A 25,828-nucleotide genomic window follows, 5' to 3' on the forward strand; every position below is an offset into this window, starting at 1 on the left:
AATATGTTTATTACAACGCCTGCTTCTTATAAGCACATCAAACTGCTATATAAAATCTTTAAAACCAAAAAAAAAAAAATTTCCTTGGACGTTCTTACTAATATAATAAAACGATACCCGTATACGTCTATCTGTCACGCAAAAATGGTACGGAAAGTGGCGAGACGCACGCAATGCGGTATAAAGTATACAGTCGAACCGGAGAACTTTTCTACGGGCCACCGACTAGTCGTAATAAAACGACACGTGATTCTTATCCTTGAGAATTCTAGTGTTCACAACATCTCATAACGAAACATTTACTCTCATTATTAGTTGCGAACGGACATAAAAACATTCGAGACTTAAAACGTGTACAAAATAAGTAGATCCTGCCTTAGCGAAAATCTAGACGTTTTTATTAAAAAAAACGTTTTAGTAGGACTCTGGTCTGTCAATATTATATTGCCTGTTTCCTATGTACGTGATAGGTAATATTATAACTCTTAGAGAAGTTGTAAAAAGTTTTATTACGTTTTTGGAATTAAGTATTCCATACTGTCAAGTTAATTACAACGTCAAAATTTATAGTAGTTCAGCATGCTATGTGCCTGAACAAAACAGTTATATCCGGATCATGCTGAAGTTAGACAGGTCCATAAATCAGAGAAATCAAGAAAATAGGTACAAAAACAATTGCCACTTGCAGAACTGTTAAGATTTATGATATTTCGGTGTGCATCAAAGAGTAACCTCAAAGTTTACCGCATCCTTCAAAGGAAGTATTTCAGTGGAGCTGAACAAAAGCACGACAAAATAAGAATGCAATTACTATTTGTTTTTCCTTAGAAAGTTTATAATATCCGTGCTTGCAGAACACAAAAAGTTCGTTAAACTTTCAGTTGCATAACTCACATAGCAATCATTATTACATATCAGACCATAGCTACTTCCTGTTTCTCCCACATCAAGTTTCGTACTTAAAAAGTAACGTTAATATATCCGATATATAAAAATAATTTGACAACTGCATTATGGGTGGGGTGGGTGAGATAGCAGTAAACTATCTTATGCTAATCGTTGTTTCACCATAAACACAATTTGATTCAGATTTCCTAATTTACAATAGCTATATTGTATTCTGCGATAAGATGGCACTGATTACGTTTCTCCAGTGGCGCTTGTAGAAATTTAATAGCAGGAAAAACGTTTTAAGGATTTGAAAGCATTAATGGCTTAGACTAGTGCGCTTTTTTACGAAGATTTTAAGTCAGCCTTTTGAGACAACTACAAATTTTTGATTTCAGAAATTTAAGAAGAAAAATGAACTCTCACATATTCTTTATAAAACCCTATTAAAGCCTTTTAAAAATCAAGCTAAAATTCTTAGTAGTATAACTAACTTGCTGACACTCTGTTAAATGTTTATGATGTAATTAACTACCATAATGTTTTAGACATGAGGGGCGCTAATCATTTTTATGAGACACAAAGTAAAAATAATAAGTGATGAATCAGGTCAAACAAAAATATTTCAGGAATAAATTGTTCTAAAAAAAGTTGTTTTATGAGTTGTTATCTAGATTAAAAAGAAAAATTATGACAAAAATGAAAAAACGCTCGACTTTTGTGACCTATTAGCTTTTCTCTTCCGTCTTCTCTCTAGTTAATGCGCTTGGCCACATTGTTCTTAAGGTTTGCTGCAGCGTTATTGTAAATTTTAACAGAACATGCAATATTAAGCGTCCTTCAAAGTGTAAAACCTTAATATCATACTGCATATAACAAACCTGCCAGATGTACAGCTTTAATGAATGTAGTACTAATTGACCTCTTCTAGGAAACAAGGCTTGTAAGTACAAGTCGATAACAGAAAAGGTTTTCATCGTAACAATAGAGCTATCAAAAAATTACTCTGTCATTTCACATACGTTAATAATGCCGAAAAAAAATTTAAAATTAAAAACACATCTAATTCGGGAAAGTTGTATTGTAATTAACTTTTTTCATCGTTTTTTAAAAGTTATGCTTAGTCACGGCGTTTGATTCATTTTGTAAATAGTTTCATCCTTGTGGTTAAGACATCGCCTTAGTGAAATAATTACAAAGCTTCTTGTAACGAGCAATAAAAACATCAGACGAAACCAAAAAAAAACTCTAGACACAATGTAGCCATGTGGCGACCGTTACCATATAAAACCAGGAAGAATAGATAACATACATAAGGTTTCGTCTTTTTTAAGAACCTTCCCTCCACTTATTAAATAAAACACACCAAAATAAATAGAGTATATAAGAATGGATGCATATCCATCAAGGCCATAAAAAGTTAAATTATAATTACACAATTGGAAGCAAAAGTTTAATCGATGTTATTTTAAGTTGGTTGGCTCATGTAATTAGTGATACCACCAAACCAGAAATCAATCTTCTTCCTACACATCATGCGTTGAATCACCTATGTAGCACTTCACTTAAGCCTTCTCATCACAAACATTAAAAAGGGATAAACAGTAGAAAACAACGCAGTTAGAAGCTTTAAAAGGTACATTATCGTTTTGTTTTCGATGCTAATTGAATTATAAGGTATTGTTATTAAATACATGGCATTTCTTTTACACGAAGAAAACTGTTGAAACTTTAGACCCTGTAGAAATATATAAAAGATTTAAAAGATGTAAAATCTACGACATATTGTTAATACTGACGACTGACGTAAGAGGTTCAGGAATACAACAGTCGGTGATGGTAACCAAGGAAACAATAGAGAGAATTGTCACGTGTGTGTGTTTTGTTTAACGTGAAAACTATTTTTTATGCTTTTAAATATTACCAAATGTTACATGCTAGACACAATTGTTATTTTATTTCTTTTCAAAGTTATATCTTTCAAACTGTGGGTTGTTTTTAGTACTTCATTCGTTCACAATCAAAAGTTCTCATTAAAAACACCAACCATCAGCCTTTTTTACACCGCCATTCAAAATTATAGTTACTTAGGGCTAACGCAAAATGGATATTCATTCTTTGCGTTGCATTTTCTATTTATGTTATTATTACTACTAATATTGTCTTTTTTTTAGCTGAGAAAAGGATTTTCTACATATAAATGTTCTCTCGAAATGACATATCCAAAATTGCGGTGTTGATTCTATGCAACTTTCACTCTACATAAAAAGTCTTGTTATCGTAACACCTCAAAAACACAGTTCATGTCAGTAACAAAATTATCAATCTTTTACATTAACAGCTTTACTGCAACAAATCGGGGTGAGATTGATTTAAAGGCAATATCTTTTATGCATTAGTAGCTAATATATTATAAAGAATCTAAATGTCTTCTGAACCTTATATTTAATCTACTACTATCCTCCCTCACATGCTCACTTTTTTTTACTTTTTTTTTGTCATGTGTTACTATTTTAAACCTTTAATTTATATTCTCTTATATTTTAAATATTCTGACAAATCGCTATATGTAATGTCGATGTGCAAAAATATACTCATTAAGAAAGTATTAATAGAAAAAAAGCGGGAGACAGAATCTCGATCGATTATGGCTTGCCTACCACAGAATTATATTCAAATACCAAAACCCTTAAATTACATTCAGTGGTGTGAAAGAAAATTAAAAAAGAATAATAATAATTATAGACCAGAAAGCTATTAAGTTAAGAAATTGTGTAATGGCGGCAATTTTAAACTAGACTTATTGGTCAAAGTGGATTTGATTTCTTTTTTTGTTGTGGTGGCAATGTGGACAGAAATAAAAAAGTCGTAAAAAACTATAAAAAATTTTTTACCAGTTGGAGAATTTATTGGAAAGAATTTTGTTTTTTATAAATTTGAATAAAACATACGTTAAAAAAAATGTGAATATAACCAGTCAAGATGGCTATTATAGTAAATCGTCTACCGGTTTATTAGCTTCTAGGTTGACATTCACGACAAGAAAGTAAAACATCCGCCTATTTTCATAGCAGACGTGAAAGAAACTTATGCCATACGTTTTAAAAACTTCTGTTTTCAACGGCACAAAAAGAAGATAGTCTAGTGCTATTAATGTGACGTTAAAAGTAATCTATGACACTAAAAAATTAAAGTTGATCAATGTACGCCCAACAAAGCTCCAAAAATCTCAGGGGGATTATGAATCAATGTTGGCCTATCTATAGTTACTCCCTATCTAGACACGACTATTTATTTGAAGATACAATATTGCTTTTAATAGCTTATTGAATGATTTCTGACTACTTTGAAACAATTATTGACGTGAGAAAATTCCAGCGTCGCTGTATCTTAGCTGAGACACCTCTTGTAACTAGGGGAGGGGTATAATTCTTTATATCAGATTTATTCTGATCACTGATACAAAAATAATCAATTTTCTTGCAATATGTGAATATATACAATTTTACAAATCCAAGTATTAAAATGGCCTTTGTACTTGCATTTCATGTCTTAGATTATATCAAGATTTTTGTTTAACAAAAATTCGTGAAATGTTTCAGCAAACAGCTAGTTAAAACCTAACTTTCTATATATACATTTATATTGAGCAACTTTGATAACGTGTGAACATGACATAACGCATCTTAGAAAAAATATTATATATTTTACGCCTATTTTATAGAATTTCTTATTTTTTCTTCCAACTTTTGCCCTCCCTTTATTGTGCACGATAAACAATGACGCCGTTGAAAAACATAGTTTTTAGTACTATATATATATGTGATTAACCAACATTGTATTGTTCTACTCCGTTTTTATAACAATAAGAGAAGGCGGAGCAGTTAATTACACGAATCTTGTCAAAAAAAAGATTTAGCCACTAATTAACCATAATTAATATAGTCATTTATTATATAAAAGCAAAATCAATACTCTATTACACCATTCATTGTAGAACTCGTTATCTGCAAACATCAACTAGCTGTTTAGCTATGATACCTATGGTCGAATCAACGAATATCCTCTCGCATAATATACAGAACAGCCAAGAGCAAGTACATAATATTATGTGTACTAACACCACGCAAGACTTATTTCAAGACAACGCTTACCGTCAATTTGGTCAACCATATCCGTCATACAAAGGGAATATGGGATACCCATTCTTCAGATTTGCACAAAATAATCATCAAGCTCCCGCAGAGGCGAAGCAAGAAGTATCAAAAGTGACCCTTGCATGTGCACAAGTATGGTTGGAGCACCAAGGTTTGTGGAGACGCTTTAGTATGTCTGGTAACGAAATGATTATCACTAAAATGGGAAGGTAAGATATGTATTTATTCTTATCGATACTAGGGATTATGTTATTTGAGACCTGGCGACATTTTCCTGTGAAATTACAACAAAGCATAGACATCTTACCTTGTAATCTAATCCTATGATTTGCCTTTATCACGCTCTTCATGTACTTCTATTTAAGGAAAATTCCATTTTGTAATTGATACCAGGATAGTTGCTAAACCAGTAATTGCTATCTGCTTTTCGTCTCGTGACATCGATATTTAAACAGACCTTCATTTTACCATTGTGCTATAGCAGAATTCCTTGATTTTGTAAATTCCTTGTTTCAGAAGATAATTTTTAATCACTTTTTGAGATGAATGAATTTAATAGCACAGATACCCACAATTAAACCATATCAATTACATTTAGCCAAGAACCTCTTTAAGAATTTTACTTCGTCAAAGCATTATTGTATCCTTTGAAACATGGTACACTATGAAAACGATAAAAAAATCAAACTTAATATTAAAAAGTAGGCGTAAATAAAATTTTCACCCTAGTAAATAATTTTCCTTGTCTATTTTCGGGTAAGATATATTTCAAGGACTTAACCTTGTGTAGATAAAAACAACAAGCAAGGAAAAAATATGTTTATTTTCTAATTCACACCTTAAACGAAAATAACTTTATTTATTATTATCTTTACTTCTTTATCATTTATAGTAGAGTCTAGAAAGGACTGAATATCTAACACAAAATATACCATATATATTTCTTTCCTTAATATATGTCCTACAAATATCCTTCTAATCTAAGGTAGGGTGGAAGGGTCAATTCTATCGGCTTGTGATTAGTCGTAAGACGATACACCCGTAAAAACACGTGATACACGTGATAAATGTGTGCCAAAGAAACAAAATAAATTCATATATGTTTAGAACATTTAATCATTTTTTATGATTGAAGTTTGTCTGTTAAAAAACACATTTAAAACAATGCAGAAATTTCTATAACACACTAAAATTTTACTTCCGAAATATTATCTTACTTTCAATTTTTTGTTTGCTTTTTTTAGCTATTGTTATTAAAAAAATTAGTGTTGTGATTTTTCTATTTTACTTTGTACTGTTAATCTATTGTTGTGGCCGGTACATTTTTTAAAGCTATTAGCCGTTCCAACTTTATACAATTAAAAACCTCTTTTTAAGCATCAGCAAAGCTTTAGTAGATTCAAAGGTAAAAAAGAGAGAAGCATTAGAATAGGGTACAAACAAAAACCTGCATATGATATGCATTCTTTACAAAATATCGGACATCGTGAGAATTATTTCCTCACACTTCTTGCATTACTTCCGAAGTTGTCCTGTGGTGACGGATAATTATATAAAGTAACCAAACGAGTCATTACTGCTTTCAAAATATACTATTTAGACATAATAATCAACTCGTTTAAAGTTATAGCCAATAGAAAATGCAAAATTAAGATAATTTATGTCATCTAATTGCTTTTGGTTGTCATGATAAAATACCGACTCTTCTTTTTTGTTGTCAAAACAAGAATGTTACGCTGTTTTATGATGGTGATTTGAATGGGTAAATGATATTGACAATTCCGTTTGCTGTGAAAAAAACTTTAGGTATAGTTCTAATCTCTGGTTAGAAAATTAAAAAGGTTTCCTTAGAGCTTTTTATTACAATGAAAGCAGGAAGAACAGTCTAATTGGTTATTTTTTTGCTTTAAAAAGTTGAAGGAAGCCTGTCTAGAAATTTTATCACTATATCTTGTAGTCAATCACCCCAGGATGATCTTGTATTGACAACATCAGCAGACATAAGATTAAATGCTTATGTACTTCTAATATTTTGTTTTGTTTAAAAAACAATCTGGCATAGGTTTTATCGCAAAGCGGGCAACTTTCCTGACCTGTGTTCGTCGAAATAAGATTAAATAAATAATTTCTAATGAAAATTCTCCGATGACTACGTTCATTCACTTTTTATTTGTCTATTTAAGAAACAGTTGCAGGGTTTTAGTTTTATAAAGCTGAAAAAATACCAAAAAAATTAAACTTTTATTTAAACCAGGATACAAAGGCATTAATTATAAAAAATTTTTGTCTACCTGTAAGTATTCTGCCTCCAAGCATTAATATAAACAGGCTTTTTAGCATTTTTTTTGTTAAACAAACGTCGGTACTGTTTCTGATAGAGTTATCTCTGTCAAGAAAAAATCGTTGAGATTATTATTTGTAATATAGACTATCGGTTTTACTTGAATCGATGGGAATAACAAAACCACTTAAAAATTGTAATCTTTAAGATACCAGATATCGTTTGCAGGTCAATTTGTACAGCAAAAGAACGCGACATTGACATTAAATGGTTTTGATATCTCTAGAAATTTGCGCATGCTTCAAAAGTGACTAATCTTTCTTTGATAGGTCATAAAAATGTTTTTGGTCGGAAAAAGATGGTCTCCAAAAGCGTAGGATGTTACATTAGTCGGTTTATAAATCATCAAATTATCGCCCACTCAATCCTTAGTGAACACCGTGTTGGATATGATGATTTTAAAAAGTTAGTATCAGAACTACTGTCAGTAGCCTTTCATAACCACAATGATAATATTATTAGTAACAAGGGTTCAGAAAATCCGATTAATTTTAAATTAACAGTGATAAGTTGCATAAGTTAAAAATACCCAGTACTAAATGTAATTTTAATAGATAATATGCATCACATGTAAGCAGGTCTGCAATGAGGGAATAAAGGTATCCTTAATATGTTTTGATATCTACGAAAACGTCTTTTAACACAGCACCAAAACAAGCCTTTTTCTGTCTTTTGAAAAGGCATTTGCGCGTTACTCTTTTGAGCAGGCAAGGGTCGTTTTAGAGACGTCACTACTTGTCCTTAAAAGACGTCTTTACGTCTCTTGGTTACTGGAAATGACAACTTACGAAAAGAAAAAACATATATATTTGACATAAATTATCATGACGTCTTATCCTTCCTTAATTAATTGAGAAAGTTAATCCAAATAATCCTGACTGAAAATAATACCAAAGATGGTCATAACAATAAATTTTCCATTTCATCTGTTCATGTTTCCTATGTTTTATAACATAAGAGGAATAATGTACATTCCATGGGTAGAGCAATTAATGTAAAACCACAAAACTAGGCAAGCTCAGTCATAAACAAGAATGATGCAGCATTATGGGTAGTAACATTTAGAAAATTAACGTGGTCATAAGTAACGTAATGAACTGCTAATAACTGATTCCTTGATAGCATAATCACTTTGAATAATTTGAGGTTTCAATATATTCTGAATGTTTTCCTTATGAATAGACTCGTTTCAGTTAGGTCAACAGCTAAAACTGCGTCGTTTAACAACCTTCAAATGAATATATGAACCTGCCAAAATGAAATTTAATAATTTTGTAAACCCTGTGCATATTTTTTTACCATTTCTAATTTTTTAATTTATTTTTCTTCTTCTTACCTTTATTTTTTATTAATACATATTCGTAAAGAAAGAATTCATTATAAATATTAATACAATATTTCGGGCCTTTTATGACAACTAAATTTTTAACCTTTTTCCTTCCAGGAGAATGTTTCCAGTTCTTGCCTTTGGTGTATTTGGCTTAAACCAAACAGACTTATACTCCATGGAAGTTGAAGTAATTCCGGCTGACAATAACCGTTACAAATACGTCAGCGTCAGCGGTTGGCGTGTTAATGGTGTGGCTTCAGAGCATGAAGGAAATAAACGTATGATCCATCCTGATGGTTGCCAAACTGGAGAATACTGGCAAAGAAATGGTATAGCCTTTAAAAGGATTAAACTAACTAACAAGAAGAGTGCAAAAGAAGGCTCCAACCAGGTAACTGCTTTTACTTTTCTATTTTACTATGGTAAAATTTGTGTACAAAACTCATCCAAGGAATTCCACAACTAAAATATTCTTTAAGTCCTTTTTTTCTTTAGATTGTCCTTAATTCTATGCACAAATACCAAATACAGATCGTGATCAAGCAACTGAATGAAAAAAAAGAGACGATTGACACTCGTAAGGTGTTATTCAAAGAAACAGCATTTATCGCTGTAACTGCTTATCAAAATGATGACATCACACAGCTAAAAATAGATCACAATCCCTTTGCAAAAGCGTTTCGTGACAGCACAGGCGACGTCGGGTAAGGAATCCTAATTTTGTTTTAAAGTAGACAATCGGAAACCATTTTGCTCGTGCACATTTAATGTAAAAGACATTAACCATGCTTCGTTCAAATTTTGGCTTATGTTGCTAATAATTAAAGAAGTCATTGGGACTAATCACAACTAATAAGTAGAACATATAATTTTAAAACAAAAAGCTATTAGTCTGGATTTTACAGTAAATTCACAACTATTAAAGAAGATTAATTGAAAATTTACTGAACACAGTAATTGGTTAATGCATATATTGCACGAGAATAAGATCGAAACAAAACTGTAGCATGACCTTTCAGCACACAGGAAACAAAAATGCATTAAGTATAATTTTCTTTTTTTTACAGTGACCACTCTCCTTCGGCTGATGATATATACACGCTATCGCCCAAACGTCGCAGATATAGCGACATGAATGTAATGACGCCATCTCCGACGTTGTTCCATCAGGATTACTCACCAAACTTTAAACACTCAATGAACTATAACTTCGGTCAATACTCACCTGATAATGCGTTCATGTCACACGATACAGAAAAAGCATATCGAAAAATGTTCACATTTGGTGCAACGTCTTGCGTCAATAATAGAAACTTCGAAACCATGACAAATACAACATATAATACAGGACTAAATTTCCCAACAGCTTCTTGGTTACCTAATATGGCCTTTCAAGGGAATGATTTTGATCACTTTAACAATAACGACAATAATAACGTCGTGACGAACAACAACAATATGTGGGAATTTAAAATTGAAGATCAAGTGCTACCGAACTGCAGAGTTTCATCACTACCTGCGAATTGAAACAACGTTTTTGGAACATCCATGCTTCGTTCTGCTGGGCAGACATCATCTAAGCTTGTTGTATACACACACATGCAAGATTAGTGTAATAGCTGGCTACACATTATATGACATATCCAGTTTGACAGTTCAGATATGTGTCCTATGGTAGACGTTGACGTCTGCTGTGCACACAAGAAAAGTGAAAAAGACGTGGTACAATATATTTAATAATATATTTATTATATTTTAATTACAAATGTTTCGTTTCCCTAGATTTTGTTAACCCAAACCTTTGCCAGCCAAGTCATCAAAATTAAAATTTAGCTTAAGAGGAGTTATTTAAGTTTTACGATTCATTTCAAACAAACAATTTCCTAGCTTTTCTGCGCATGAAAACATTAAATGACAGATGACTAATTATCCTTCGTACTACAGTTTAGGATCGCAACTTGCACGAATTGTTAATAAAACTACACGTGCAAGGTGATCAACATTCCTCTCGTAAATATTGGCCCTCGTGGATTTTTTCTTATTTTTCAATCATTCACCATAATTGTCAATTATTTTATCACACTTATTTAATAATCTTACCTCTTAATTCCTGTATTTGTTGTTTATCTTTTTTCAAAATGCTTTGGGTACAAATTACATGAAATATAGTGCACCAAAGCTAATGTAAGCAAGCACGTTATCATTTTTGATTGAATATTATTTTATTATTATAAAGGTTGATGTAGATTATAGCTTTTAGTGAAAATACCGATTGAAATATATATAAATAATTTTGAAAGACATAAATCACACTTCTTTTATTGAGTATAAATGAAATCATGCTTGAGTATAAATGAAATCATGCTTATAGACACTATATCATAATATAAAAAAAAATGATAAACGTTGCCGCTGAGACTGTAAGAACACAGGACTTGGTTTCGTTTCCCGTTTGCGCAATTGTCTGTATCATGACTTTTTCTTGGCCCATAATATAAACAAAAACTTCAGAGGTGCGATAATTTATTCAGACAAGTACATTTTTTAAGTGGTCAAAATTCTATAACCCTATATTCAATATTTGTTGAGCTAAACGTTCTTTTTGCCATTTTCTCAAATTTCCAAACATCGTTGCCTGACCAGTACTGTGCAAACAATAGTTTTACTTTTGCAGGGGAATGTGGTAAATTCACAACGTACTTTATGTTAACGATGTCTTTATTGACAAACAAAGTAACCTTTGACATGCTTTGGACTTATCTAGATAGAGATGGAGCTCTGAATGGCTCCTGGTAACGATCTTTGAAATTACTCATTTTATTCAACTATTTTGTGTGACCAGGGTTGTAGATAAGAGCCTAATGTTGCACATCAAATTTCTATTATGATTCTAATAGTTATCATAATTTTCCTAACAAAACTACCCTCCTATTAAAATCATCATTTTGCAACGCCAACTCTAACATACACAACTACCTAATACACAACGCCCTCTATTAAACATTTTTGTCCAACAAAAAAACCCTTAATACACATGGCCAACTAATATACGTCGTCTTCCATTAAACAACTCAACCTCAAATACGCTGCCATCTGATAAACAACGCAATCTTAACTTCGCCCTTTAATAAAAACGCCGTCATCTTATATACGCCGGCCCCCATCAAACGTCGTCATCTAATGCATAGCTAAATTACATCGTTTCTGAAAAAAAAAAACGTTTTCCGCCACCAGTATACTTTGTGTTTTTATTACCACTAGTCGATAAGCCTGCAAAAAACTCCCTTAGGCAAAAAGTAATTAAAATCATTCGTCATTTGAAGATTGATGACGGCAGTAAAGAATCATCGATATGTAATTTTTTAAAAACAAATGTCTTTACTTATTGGCTTCATTGTGTAAAACTATAAACGCTTATAACGACATAAACCGGCCTGTTGCAAAATGGTCGGGCTGACCCAGCTTTACTAGATTGGTCTCTTCTTGGTCTCAGGTAGTCTTTAGTTATTCCTTCAGGAAATGGCGTCAGTTATTTTCACCTGTTTCTAAGTTATTTAACTTTAAAATTATGACTGCAATGCAATGACTTCGCCAAACATAATAAACTTCTCTTTTGACGTCAATATTAATTTTGCGGTAAAGTTTCGTAAATGATAGAATAGTTTCTGGGCGACGTTTAAAAGAAGTTGTTAAAGAATGTTTTTAAAATATTATCCACTTGCAAAAATATTGAACGACAGAATGATCGCCTAAGTGTAGGTAGGGCATGTGGCACATCCGGGTTGAAGGCTAAGCGCTTACTACAGGTATACGGTATATCGCAAATCCAGTGAAACGCTCAATAAAAAATACAGGTTTCAACTTGTTGTTACCCTGTCATAGCCAAATCAGTTGAGAAGCATTCTTTTTTCATTTTTTGGAATAAATCCCCGTGAAATTTTAAAAATTAATTGCGAGTGAAACCAGGATAAGGGCTTAGTACAAGCAAACCGTGACGCATATTCGTGTAATGTACTTGCAGAGGTTTCCCTTTCAAACGTATAACCTTCTCAAAACTTTGGCCTAAATGAAAACAAAGGCGACAGCCTGTCAGTACCCTGTCCAGGTAACACAGTTACCCAGTGATTTTATTTTGCAGGATAAGTTTTCGTTAAAGTAAAACACGGCTTACAGCCCGTACTTACAAACGTTTGAGGAAAAATAAATGAATTGCGTGCGGAATGCCTCATTAAATTAATAAATTCGTACTTCACTAAAATACAGTGAAAGGTGTAGCTACCTTTGTATAATTATAACATAAATTATTAATACTAAGGCAACGGTATTTGGCTACCTTCCTTTTTTGAATAGATATAGTTAGGTAGCTTTAACCCAACCCACAACTTAGAAAAATTACATTGGTAAAGATGAAAGATGACGCAAAAAGGATGAATAATATTTGTTAGGATAAAAGGCACTTACACCAAACTCATAACAACATGCAAGTAGCTAGCTGGGCTCTGTCGCTTCACTATCGTTCTTAACCAAAATCTTAAAATTCGTTTGTTTAAGATTCATACCTTGCTAATAATATTGATTAAAAATTTACATTTAAGTCTAAAATGCACAAAAATCCACTATCCTTAAGTACAAAGGAAGAAAAGGGAAGAACAAAAGTAAGAGCTTCAACCAGCAAACAACTCCACTTTTTCAAAATTGCTTCACCGTCATTATTGACTGAAAGTGCGTACGACCATACACCTCATGCAACAACGACGTCATTCAATTAAAGCCCATTGATTGAATAAGATATATCTCGCGACGAACTGATTTGCTCAGGTACTAACGTCATGAAACATCCCGAGCATTAGATTTTTCCCGGACATCGCTATTTCGCGCATCCTTAACACAAAGTAGATAATCAAAAACAAAATACGGGTATTAATAAAGTAGAAATTTAGATTCCAGCTAGTCGCAAGTTACCCACGTAGGAAATGACATCAGTTATTTCCATCTGTTTCCAAGTTACCCCGATGAACTGTTTTTGAAAACATATCAATTTTAGAAATTATGCATGTTCATAAAATTAGAACGCAATTCTCACGATTACAATAACACAGCGTGTGTTAGGTATGGGGCCAAAAGCTCAATCTATTTCAGAGAAATTGGCAGTGCGCTTTTGGAACCTTTTCTTTATACTACTTTGGTTGCATAGTGGTAATTCAGTAACAGAATTTTTGCTGTAAAACTCCCTTGTAAATTGAAGACTTACAAGTAACAATACTATGAACAAGAAAGGTTAAGCGGTACAAAATTGTTGTTATGAACCTCAATGAATTATTTGTAAACAGAAGACATCTGGTTGGATACATTCTTTTACAAAACTCTTTGATACTTTACACTTAAAAATCACTATTCATATATTATAACTTTCTTCTTCTTTGCGAATTAAATGGTCATTAATTTTTCAAATGTTATTATGACTAAAAAAAAATCCTAATATATTATTTATTAAAGTTAAAACCTTGTTAGATATGCCCTTACGTTTTGAAAGATTTTTCTTTCAAAATAGCCATTTTTGAAGACGTAGCGTGGTAGCAAAGAACATAGCGTTTTTGTGAGTACATATTTTATGTTTTTATGTAGATAAAAATGTTCTTTTCTGTCTAAGTCTATTTTTGTGCTCTTTCAACCAGAGGTTTTTTCAATGAAACACAGATTTTACTGCAAAGAACAAAAACATGGAAAAGTTTAAGTACAGCCAACTGGTTAAAAAAAGGACTTTTTTAACCAATTGTTTGCTGTTGTTGTTTGTTCTATGTTTGTTTACGTACTGGTTAGTATAATAAATCCTACCATACATTCATACGTAAAAGTGGCGTTTTTCTTTTCAAAATTACTTTTTCGTAAGCAAAACAACAGATACTTATAACAAAATGATGTCAGGTTCGACTTGTTCTGTCATTATTTAGTAAATCATATGTGTTTCACGGGTTTGTTATTACTATTATTATTATTAATTTTATTATTATATCTATATTATTATGATGGAAAATAAACTTGCCTTGTTGCTTCATTGGGAAACTCGCCCTAAGGTGTTTTTGTATGTAGATTACGCACTAATCGAACTTTAGTGCAAATATTCTCTAGGATTATCAGAGATTTGTTTGCTTTTATACAAACAAGAAAAATAACAAACTTTCAGACACATTCGCAGAATGCATTATGATTTCGTAACTAAATGTTTGATACACGAGCCTAAATGCATGGAACAGATGGGTAGCGTATGGGTAACACCATTTTTTTGCCAAAGATTTTGACTGGCTTTTACAGCAAACAATCTCGGTTTCTGAAATAAAAATATTGCTATTCAGTTGGTGCACCAGCGGTAAAAAACATAAAGTTTTTTAGCCAACCCAAAAACCTAATTAAATATATTATTTATATTTTCATATTTATGAAATCTTATTCATATGATTGAACTTCAACAGAAATGTCTATTTAATGAAAAAATTAAACTTTAGTAAGCATGTGGTGTCACTTTTATGATGAAAAATTTTAATTAAATATTTAGGTTATATTATATTTCAGGGCAATTTCACATTAGCAGAATGACAAAGATGAATCATTTGCATTCACAAGAAATCATATGGAGAATAATTTTTATCATACTGTGTTATTCCAGGTAGAGTCATAAATTGGCTTCGATAGAACATATTTATTTGTGGCATGTTTTAATAGGACGCTCTTCGAATAAAAAATAGTAATATTTATAACTGAGATCTTACACGAGACTTGAAGATTACAGAGTGTATTCCGTGTGTGAAAAAGTAATCCATACTAAAATTACCTAATTACCCAATATATAACCGCCACCTCCTAAAGACGTACTGTGCATTTATTCGGAATGACTTAATTACAACATATATAACGAGCATCAAAGATAACAGATTGTAGGAAATCTTATTTACTTTTGGTGTTCTAATAACATAAATAATAAGCATCTCCATTTTTCGTTACTATATAAGATAAACAAACTAAACTTGGCTCTTTTTTTTTCTGAAGATGAAGAAGTCATTGTTGACACCTTAAATAAAAACGTCCAGAACTTATAAATAGACAACATATCAACACGAAATCAAAAATAGTGCACGCGCTTTTTTCCGTTGATTTTTGATAAAGAAAATTATGACTTTTTGCTGCACCTTTAATCCAGGTACAATAGGGTAAAGTATCTTAATATTGAATCACAAAAAGATTAATCAATAACTAACAAATAACTTATTATAAAGGAAAACAATTGTGAACAATTGTGAACAATTGTGAAGAATGACCAATCAAAATTATATAATTGGTCTTCATTTTATTTTTTCTTTGCAATTTTAGATCCGTAATTATAAATCTATACAGAACTAACCCGTGCCTAAATCTGTTAATACCCTCTGTTGATTATATTCTATTAACACCCATATTTTGTGAGTTCAAAATACTTACGGGCAACTTTATTCCAGCATCCCCGCAGAATAATCTATGTTTTCTGTGTGTTTAACATGGTTGCACTGCACCGTTATTTCGGACCGCTAAGGAAGTAATTTTATTATGCGAGAAGGGCAAAGATCTGGGGGCCGACGGATTGATGGATTTTTTCACTGCCTATAGACTTGTATTAATACCCACATTTTATGTGTTTAAATGACTTTGCAGAGACTTATTTCCCCGGAGCATTAAAACATTATGCTTATGGACGAATTCGTGAATTTTTTGACAGATTTAAATATATTTAGAGAAACTAATTTGCCTTCGACCATGAATTATATAATTTTGAAAAATTTATCTCTGCAACGATAATGATCTTAAAATTCTGTAATGTGGCAAGGATACCACGTTTTTCTTTGAAAGTAACATGTTTTATTTTCTTTAAGGTCAACAATGTGTATGGCGTTAGATGGAAAGGATATCACAAAAATTAAAGAGAAACTATTAAGTGGGTACGACAAGGATGTTATCCCTACAGACAATAGTAAGAAGCTTTTTACTTTAAATAGTATCTTTATTTATTAATTAAGCATATTATATAAAATATTTTTATGCAATCTTTTTCGTGAGCCTAACAATCAATTACAAATTTTAGTGACTAAGAACGTAAATTTCGGCGGACGATTTTTGGCAAGATTTTCAGAATCTTGGTGAACAAATCATTTGCAAATTATAAGGAATAGATGTACAATAGATGGGAATTTTAAAATAAGTCCGTTTGCAAAAACAAACATGAGTGATTATTTCTAACCTTTTTTTCAACCGTTGCAATAATAACATTATCACAAACTTAGGAAAGGTTATTTTGGGACAGTCAATATTGGAAATAATTAATCATTGTTGTTACAGCTAATATCATAACTCTATTAGTTTAAATATAAATATTTTGTGTACACTAAGATAAATAATAATATCCTAATAATAAAATAGTGAACAAATATAAATATCTAGCATAGATATTTATATAATATTAAAATAATGTCTGTGAGCCTTTGAACTTTGTTCATTAAAAAATCGGTTTGCCCCTCCAAATATTTCTGATGTAAGCGCTTGTTATTTTTGTTTTTTACATGTGTATAAAACGATCATATTTTATACATTGTATATGCACTCGAGTATTTATTTTTTTAGATCAACCACTAAATGTTACCGTCAGTGTAAACATAAATGACATGGTACCTTTAGAAAAAGCATCCATGGTAAGCCTCGTATTCTTCTGCAAGTCTAGTGCGAAGAAAGCGTTTTCAAATAAACTTCGGGGGTAAATTCTAAGGGGTAAATTGCATCCTCCCCTACTCCTCAAAACTTGGATACCAGCTATACATGCAAAGTACATAAAGTTAAAATAGCAAAATAAAGGCAAAATTTAAGTAAAAAATATGAGGATTTGTTGCCTATCAAAGCGATTTAAGCAAAAGCTGTAAATGAATGTATCATAACTATGAATGCATGTTTCATGGATAAATTATTTTTTGTAACATTTGATAATTATGAAAAAGAAATAATTATTTCCGGTTTTTAAAACAAAACTGATCAATTTCTTCCTTTCTTCAGCATTTTTCAATCGATTGTCATTTTGGATTAAAATGGAGAGATCCACGTTTAAAATACAATGCAACAAAGAATGTAACATATATCCCTTTTGATCATAACTTTTTCACGCAAATATGGACGCCAGATATTTACTTCACAAAGAGCAAAGCAGGTTTTAGACATGCTTTACCGCAACCAAATGTGATGGTTTCGTTGTTACCAGATGGTACTGTTTTGTCGGAACAAAGGTGAGCACCTTGATCGTCACACTTTTTTTATAATATATTGAATCATTATTTTCCTGTACGCAAAACGGTCCACTCGCATGTAAATTCCTCTGTAGAAGTAATCGATATCGAATGTTAGAATTATGTTAACATTTCTCCGCCTTTTTATTTGAAAAAACACTTTATTTTTTAAATAATATCACAGAAGGAGAATGGCGGGTAAAAGAATACCATAAAACGTTCTATTTTCGAATTTCGTAAAAACAATTTTTTTTAAAAATATATTTTTCAGTCGTTGTTGTAATAAACAACAAAAATAAACAAAGATACAGAAAGATTTACAAGCTTAAGTATTGGCGTTACCAAACAGATTCTGAATGAAAATGATAGTAAAAATACACACTAGTCAACGCCAATCGCTTACTACATTTTCAACCAATATTGTATGGAAAAATGTATTTTCAACTTGTTAAATTGTTTAAACTTTTTGTGTTATATTTTAATACTAAACTTTTTCTATGCATAATTCGTGAAAGTAAAATAGATGATAAAGAGATATTCAATTCGGTGAAATCGGGTATTGAAATTATTCAGTTTCGCTTTGACGATATTTCACTTGGTCGAGGCCTCGTCGAATATCACAAGCTCGACTAAATTATTTTCAATTTCAGATTCCACCTCATTCTGTTTAGTATTATTCCCTTTTCATCTATTTCAGTGAAAAGTCTTCAATATGTATATTCGTATCAGGTTATGTAATGGCCATAAATGTACTAAAGTTTGGACAGCGCTATTTATATTTGATATTCTGTAAGGCTGGCCGAAAAAAACCTTAGTATTTCATACAGCGATAAATTTTTAATATATTTTGGACATTAACTTAATTTAAACCACTTTCAACATATTCAACGTCGCAGCGTGGTAAAGAAATTTTGTTGAATCAATCGTTAATCTTTATTTAAGCTCATGGCTTTAAACTTTCTAAATCACAAAAGCGACTAATAATCAAGCAACTTGACAAGTGACACACTTTTTTTTTACAATATATTGAGTCATCAGCAGAAAATAAAAAGCCTTTTCCAGCAAATTACCAGGATACATACTAAATATTTATGTTTAAATGTTTTTGCCTTAAAAACAAACAAAGTCAAAAGAAAAGTTTCATATGCCATATTTCTAGGATTTTCCACGGTAAAAATACACGTTTTAAAAAATCAGAAATATTAGGTACTCCCAAATCAAAATCATTCTCCTAACTTTAATGCGACAAAATATTTTATTTTTATTTTGCGGCACATTTAGAGTTTCTGTCTCCTCATTTTGTCCAATGGAAATGCGGTTTTATCCATTCGATATTCAAGAATGCACAGCCAACGTTGAATCGTGTAAGTTTTCTCACTTTACTTTTGGTTGAAAGGTTATAAATTATAAATTATACTAACCGTATAAACTTTTTGCATGAATATATGAATATTGTATAAATAAAGCATACTTTATAAGAATATTCAAGATGAAATTAGAAAAAAGGTAAAAATATCCTCAGAATATACTCATCTTGAAGTTTCCCTGCGTTCTAAATAAACTTTTATCTTATTGATGTAAAAAAGATTTTTCTCAAGTTTAAGTATTTTTCCTACAAAAGTTAATTTTTTGTCTGTAGAATTAAACTGTAATATACCTTAACTATTTTGCATTCTCAAATCTTTCAATCTTAGCTATGCTAAGGATATGCTAATATATATCAGGATGATTATTGTCCAAAAGTTAAGAATATTCATTTTAAAACGAAAAAATACTTTTTTATTCACCTTTTTTTTTTTAAAAAAAAGTCCTATATTTAAAATCTTCAAGAACTGCAATATGAATACTCAATTTGTTTCCTAAAAAGACTGTGAAATGCAAAAAAGTCCCAGGACATTCAGTATGTTCAGTCAATTATGTGTTTTCTATGGATCTTTTCACTTTCAAAAGGCACTACCCTTTTACCAATTTTTTTAAGACATAGTTATTTAAAGAAATTTTAGGGGTTTTACCATTAAAGAATTTATGAGAGATAAAAGCATATATCTCTGCAAATTATAAAATAAAATAGAATTATTATTGGGGAATCTAAAAGGCACTATGTAGTCATTTGCACGATGGCATGTATTTGCCATTTATAGGTACACTTAAAATTGTAAATACTGACTGGCAGTTTTCGACAGTTAAAAGAGCTTACTGTTTAATTCGACAGTTAGAATAGCTAACTGCCAGTTTTCGACAGTTAAAAGAGCTTACTGCCTAGTTTTAGCAGTTAGAATAGCTAAGTGGCGGTTTTCGACAGTTAGAAGAGCTAAGTGGCGGTTTTCGACAGTTAGGAGATCTAAGTGGCGGTTTTAGGCACTTAGAAGACGTAACTGTGAAACATTCATAAAGAGCCTGTTCTAGAAAAAAAATTAAAACGCATCTAATTAATGATTGGCTGAAATATTGGCTACAAATTAATGCAACCAATAAAAATTGTGACTTTTTATTGTATTGCTGTAACTCCTTCCCCAATGATTATAATAATTAATAACAAACATGGTCTATAAGCCCACTTTCACAAACTTTGTTTTCAATGCTGCAAAATACACGCAAAAGCAGCCTATTATCCAATGGGCACTCTAAATAGCCACCTGACGCAAAAATTAGCATTTCTATTCGTCAACTTGCAAGGCGGTCATAATTATTAGCCAGTGAAAAAATTCGCAAGTTATCCCTTCAAACTGTCGAAATTAGAAACAGTTAGCTCCTCTAACTGTCGAAAATCGCCACTTAGCTCTTCTGCCTGTCGAAAATCGCCACTTAGCTCTCCTAACTGACGAAAAATGCCAGTTACCTCTTCCAATGGTTGGAAACCGCCACTTAGCTCCTCTAACAGTCAAAATTTGACAGTTAGCTGTTCTAGCTATCGGAAACTGCAAATTAGCTATTCTAACTGTCGAAAACCGCCATTTGCTGTGCCAACTGTTGAAAACCGCCACTTAGCCCTCCTAACTGTCGAAGTTAGACAGTTAGCTTTTCGAACTGTCGAAAAGCACCATTTGGATCTCTTAAATGTGGAAAACCGCCACTTAGCTATATGATAATGTTTATTAAAAATTAATAAGAGGGGTATCTTAATAAGAATTAAGGGGTTGGAAAAAAGTTGGGAAATTAACAAGCGGGGGACGTTTATTTAGCACTTGAGAGACCTAAAAGCACACCAATTAATGAGCGCCCATTTTTGATTAGTAATAGTTGAACACATGTATCAGCGCTTATTTGAGTAATGATATGTAGAAAATTACGGTGTGAGTGCTGACAAACAATATTTGTTTTGAAATTTACGGCCTGGTATCACGCATTTTCCGCTGTATTTCTATGATATTTTTACATAAGCTTAATCTTTCATATTTTAAGATTCTTACAATCGCGATTACTTGCGCTTGTACTGGAGAAAGGAAAGAAACGCTGACTCGACAAATGGAGATGAATTATACATCACTGAGTTTAACCAAGTTGAAATATCGCTGTCCCAAACAAGCGTAGATTATTCTCAATATGGTGAGTAAAAGCTGCTAGTATTTTTTGTAATGTGCTATACTTTATGTCTAAAATCGAATCAAACTGTATTGGACAAAACCTTTATTTACTTCTCCAAGTAGGTATATGTTGTACATATAGGTAAAATTAATGAATTAAAATTGCGAAGGACTAAGCTAGTTTCCTTTGCCTAATATACGACCTTGCTGAAATGATAAGACAAAATGAAAATGTGTTTGACATATCCGTGTTAGTAGGCTTTCCGCTCATGCGTGAGTCGTGGTCACAATAATTACATATTTTCACGTTGCAAATTTAAAAAGGAAATTGATAATTCCCACGAAAATATTATTCAAATAAATTCAATGAAATTATGTTTTTGTTTTCTTTAAAAATACAGAGATTCTCTTTTATTTCCAAATTATGAAAATAAACGTCAGACGTTAAGACACTAAAATTGTGTCGTTGTAGTGTGACGCCATGAGTAAATGCTCATTAACTTCGATACCAGTGACATGTGGTAAACCTAAATGTTCACAGGACTTTACCCTCGAATAGTTTAAAAGATTAATAAGGAATAAGGAAGACTTAAATACCACCTGTAACAAACAGCAAGGTAGCTATTTACTAAACAGTTTCAAGGTAAATTTACGTGTGGTGGCTGCAACGGCGTCTGACATAAAAACTCTGCAACTTATGTTGCTGAAACGAGCCTACCATTACGTTTTAAGAGGGGTCTCACTGAAATAAATAGACTGAGACTTGACTTAAATTGCGAAGGTTATTCCCGCTAAAATGTTCTGATAGAATAATTATTTACACCACTGCAAACTAAAGAGTAAAGCCATTTAAAAATCGAAATCTTTTTATGCTCACGAAATTAAATTTCACAAAAATTACTTTCCTTAATATATATCTTTTTATCAAGCCGTTTATATGTTGATGAACTTTAAATCTCATTTCTAAATTTAAAAGCATGGGTTTCTGGTCCTTCAGCTCTTGATTCAAAATAGTAAGCAATCCTTCTTAAAGTTTGTTTGTTTTATTTACCCCCAGTCAACCAATCAGAGGCTTTTATTCAGTCAACACACCTGGCCTTAAGTTATGTTTGTGGCCGAAAGTTTCCTTGTATTTAGTATGGCTTTATACAAAGACATGTTAAAATAAGCCGTAAATTAATTAAATTATCGGATTTTCCCATACTAACTGCTTTTTTTTGTATCAGTCAGGTAATAAACAATAATATAACCATCTAGGGTGTGGCTAAAACAATTGAGTTTTATAAGACTGATACTTACATCAATAAATCAGCAAAAGAGTATTTAGAATAGTTCTTACCCCGGAAAAATCTACAGAAAGTCGACTGTGGCAGCAAAGTCGATAAAAATATATAGCATTTGTTATGCAAAACATTTGTAAGCGTGTTGCTTACATCAGTAAATCTTAAAATATTATGTATAGACATATAAGAAGGCTTAAAATGCTGCTCGTAGAAACATTAAAGCTAATACACTTTAATTTCAGGTGTATACAGTCGCTTGGCATTGACAGTGAAATTATATCGCAATCTGGCTCTTTATATACTAAGAGATTTTTTTCCGTGTATCCTCATCGTTATGTTATCGTGGGTTGGGTTTTGGATAAATTATGGCAGCACTCCTGCACGGGTAGCTTTGGGAATCACGACAGTTCTAACAGTGGTAACGTTAACAAACAATGTGAGAAGCAACTCTCCAGAAGCATCGTCATTTAGAAGTCTAGATTATTATATGCTGTTTTGTAATTTATTCGTTTTTGCCGCTCTTGTTGAATACGCCTTGGTCGGGATGACGGACCCAAAATCAAGAAAAAGACAAAAACTTACGAAGGAGAACTTACCAAACGGCGGTATGAATGGAAGTCGCGCTCAGGTAAGCAAAAGAGCTTCTTTTCATTTGGCTACATTTTGCGCTGTAGAGAAAAAAGCTCACGAGCGTTTTTGTTACCGCGTACGCACGTTAACAAAATCTTTTTAACAAAATTTTTTTAAAAGCAAATGGAAAGAAGACTTCTAGGTGTTTCTTTATTAATGTACAGCTAGCGTTTGTGCAGCATTTAAAATATTATTATTAATATTATTATATCATTTAAGATATTAGGCCTGTACTGCTTTTTTAGTACTTGGACAATTTATTTATTTTTCACCATGGGTGTTTGTTAAAGCAGGCAACTTTAATAAATTTTGTTTGTGTCTGTAGGTAGAGGCGTATATGAATGAAGCATACATCGGAAACAACAAAGTTAATGCAAATTCGAACGGAGTTGTACATAAAAGAGCTTCGCCGGCACAATTGCTACAAGAGCAGAGAGGACCTGTAAAAAAAGAAGCTCATATAATAGACAAGGTTGCGCGCGTTCTCTTTCCAGTTCTTTTTGCCATTTTGAATATCGTTTACTTCACATTTCATCGGCTACACCCTGATACCGTCGATTGAAGAACTTTATGGCTCAGCCTTTTATTAAGTGAAAGGTAAAAGGTGTTGTATTACGTTTCTGAGATTGCTAAGCTACTTCTTCATATTTTTCATGCTACAAATGTTGATGAAGAATAATTGCGACTATAATTATTTCATGGTCCTTGTTATTTTTGCAAACCATTACAAATTTTTTATCAAATTCAATGAAAGTTTTTCTGATTAGGCTGGAATTTTTTACTTCGTAGCACAGTTAGTGATATCGTTTTGGTATATTTTAATAACCTACTACATGCGTCTAGCGCTAAAGTGTATATAATTTTTGTTGTTTTGTTTTGTTTATATAGTAAAATTACAACAATATTTCATCATTTCTTCGATAGCTACACTAACTGATTTACGTCTGCAATCAATTAAACGCGAGGGGTAAAGCTAGGTTAATGCTAATAAACGCCTCTTTCAAATAACTTACTCTAATAAACGCCCATGCTTGGGCGTTCAGATTTAAAGACAACTTCCAAATAAATGCCCATACCAAGTATTGCTCAGATTAAACACCCGGGGCAATAAATTAGTCAAATACGATACACTAATTCGTAGTCGTCCTTGTAGCTTTCTAAATCAAAATACCATATAAATCTACTGGTTACGATGAGGGTTTCGTTGGCTCACCATGTTTGTTACAGCCTCCTAATATTTAGAAAGGAGAACTTTTGCTTAGGCTCGAAAAACTTTGTATATATAATAGTAACAAGTTGTAGCGCCTGTAAGAAAATCAACTTATACGGCAAGGTATTATTAAAAAAAAAATAGTTAAATATCAAACAAAACTCACAGAATAGATTTCAAACTTCTTAATTATAAAAAAATTATAAAAATTGATTTTTAATTTTAATAAAGTTGAAAGAATAAAATGAACAATGAATGAACAATAAGAGTTATTTGCCCGTAAAAAAATTCACTTACTATAACTTCTTACAAATCATTTTTGCTCTTTTCGTGAACTGTTCGTGTTCATGTTCTGAAAAAGGCGGGAATAATGAAAACGTTTTCAATGAAATAGACTACGTTATAAAGCACCATATAAAGTGTTCGTTACTTTGTCCGTGCACTGAATCACAACAAAAGGAATAGAATGACGGAATAATAAAAGTTAATTACCCGTGACCATTTGTATTTACAATAAAAACAAAGGCTTTTGTAGAAGATAAAAACAAAATAACAATAATAGTTAAGCTAATGTAGCATGCCGTGTTTTGCTCCAAGCAATCGTAATGCTCTTTCTTGGGAGGGGGGGGGGAAGAGAGATCGTAATGTGCCTCAAAACAATCTCAAAATCTCTTTTGTTTTACCCCTTTGAGGCTTTTCGTGAAATGAATGAATCAACGACACGATTAAACGCTTTTAAGGGCATCCAACATTCACCCAACATTCATCCAACATTTCTCCAACAATTCATTTTTGATGTTGGACGGAATGTTACCTCATGTTTTTACGCCTACACCTCAGTTTTTCGTCATTTTGCAAGTGAGCATTTAACAGTATAATTATGCGCCTGCCGTCACTAGTTAGCTCGCATTCTGACCCCCGGGACGAGAGGCAAAAATTTGCGCATAGGATGTGATTTGTAAAAAAAATAGTTCCACAAGTTTGATGAATAAGGACGAATCCTTTTTTAAATAATAATACGGCTTCTTGCGCAGTACCTGGTTGTTTTAAACACTAAAAGAAACAAGGTGTATCTTTTTTCAACTTTCCTAAAGTCCTAAACTAACGAACTATATGGATCAAACTGATCAAGAGAAGGGCTACACTTCCAAAGAATTTTAGGATCTGCG

At 32.0% G+C, this 25,828-nt stretch overlaps 2 protein-coding genes across 3 annotated transcripts; both read left to right on the forward strand.

Moving 5' to 3' along the window:
- The first annotated feature begins 3,024 nt into the window (after positions 1 to 3,024).
- On the forward strand, positions 3,025 to 12,319 carry LOC130612988 (uncharacterized). Its single transcript, XM_057434314.1, has 10 exons — positions 3,025 to 5,254; positions 5,439 to 5,454; positions 6,423 to 6,531; positions 6,699 to 6,807; positions 7,003 to 7,063; positions 7,613 to 7,888; positions 8,399 to 8,463; positions 8,831 to 9,107; positions 9,212 to 9,420; positions 9,784 to 12,319. Exons 1-10 carry the CDS (start codon positions 4,923 to 4,925, stop codon positions 10,241 to 10,243), a joined length of 1,914 nt encoding a protein of 637 aa, XP_057290297.1. The 5' UTR covers positions 3,025 to 4,922; the 3' UTR covers positions 10,244 to 12,319.
- Positions 12,320 to 14,223: 1,904 nt separating this feature from the next.
- On the forward strand, positions 14,224 to 24,353 carry LOC130612519 (gamma-aminobutyric acid receptor subunit beta-2-like). 2 transcript variants are annotated; one of them, XM_057433838.1, is made up of 9 exons: positions 14,224 to 14,312; positions 15,287 to 15,380; positions 16,618 to 16,715; positions 17,363 to 17,430; positions 17,786 to 18,012; positions 19,294 to 19,376; positions 21,415 to 21,558; positions 23,062 to 23,447; positions 23,775 to 24,353. In XM_057433838.1, the coding sequence occupies exons 2-9, from the start codon at positions 15,307 to 15,309 to the stop codon at positions 24,009 to 24,011; spliced, it is 1,317 nt and encodes a 438-aa protein (XP_057289821.1). In that variant the 5' UTR covers positions 14,224 to 14,312; positions 15,287 to 15,306; the 3' UTR covers positions 24,012 to 24,353. The 2 variants fall into 2 exon arrangements, with proteins under 2 accessions (XP_057289821.1, XP_057289822.1); XM_057433839.1 differs by having other exon boundaries at positions 14,240 to 14,312; positions 15,270 to 15,380.
- The last annotated feature ends 1,475 nt before the right edge of the window (positions 24,354 to 25,828 follow it).

Source organism: Hydractinia symbiolongicarpus, chromosome 10, assembly GCF_029227915.1.
Source record: "Hydractinia symbiolongicarpus strain clone_291-10 chromosome 10, HSymV2.1, whole genome shotgun sequence".
Lineage (NCBI taxonomy): Eukaryota > Metazoa > Cnidaria > Hydrozoa > Anthoathecata > Hydractiniidae > Hydractinia > Hydractinia symbiolongicarpus.

Coding starts and splice junctions, on each gene's coding strand:
- LOC130612988 (XM_057434314.1), top strand. CDS start 4,923: ATGATACCTATGGTCGAATCAACGAATATCCTCTCGCATAATATACAG. Junction 6,532..6,698: donor TTTACAAAATATCGGACATC/GTGAGAATTATT, acceptor TGCAAAATTAAG/ATAATTTATGTCATCTAATT. Junction 7,064..7,612: donor ACATAAGATTAAATGCTTAT/GTACTTCTAATA, acceptor TGATATCTCTAG/AAATTTGCGCATGCTTCAAA.
- LOC130612519 (XM_057433838.1), top strand. CDS start 15,307: ATGACAAAGATGAATCATTTGCATTCACAAGAAATCATATGGAGAATA. Junction 19,377..21,414: donor CACAGCCAACGTTGAATCGT/GTAAGTTTTCTC, acceptor TCATATTTTAAG/ATTCTTACAATCGCGATTAC. Junction 23,448..23,774: donor TGAATGGAAGTCGCGCTCAG/GTAAGCAAAAGA, acceptor TTGTGTCTGTAG/GTAGAGGCGTATATGAATGA.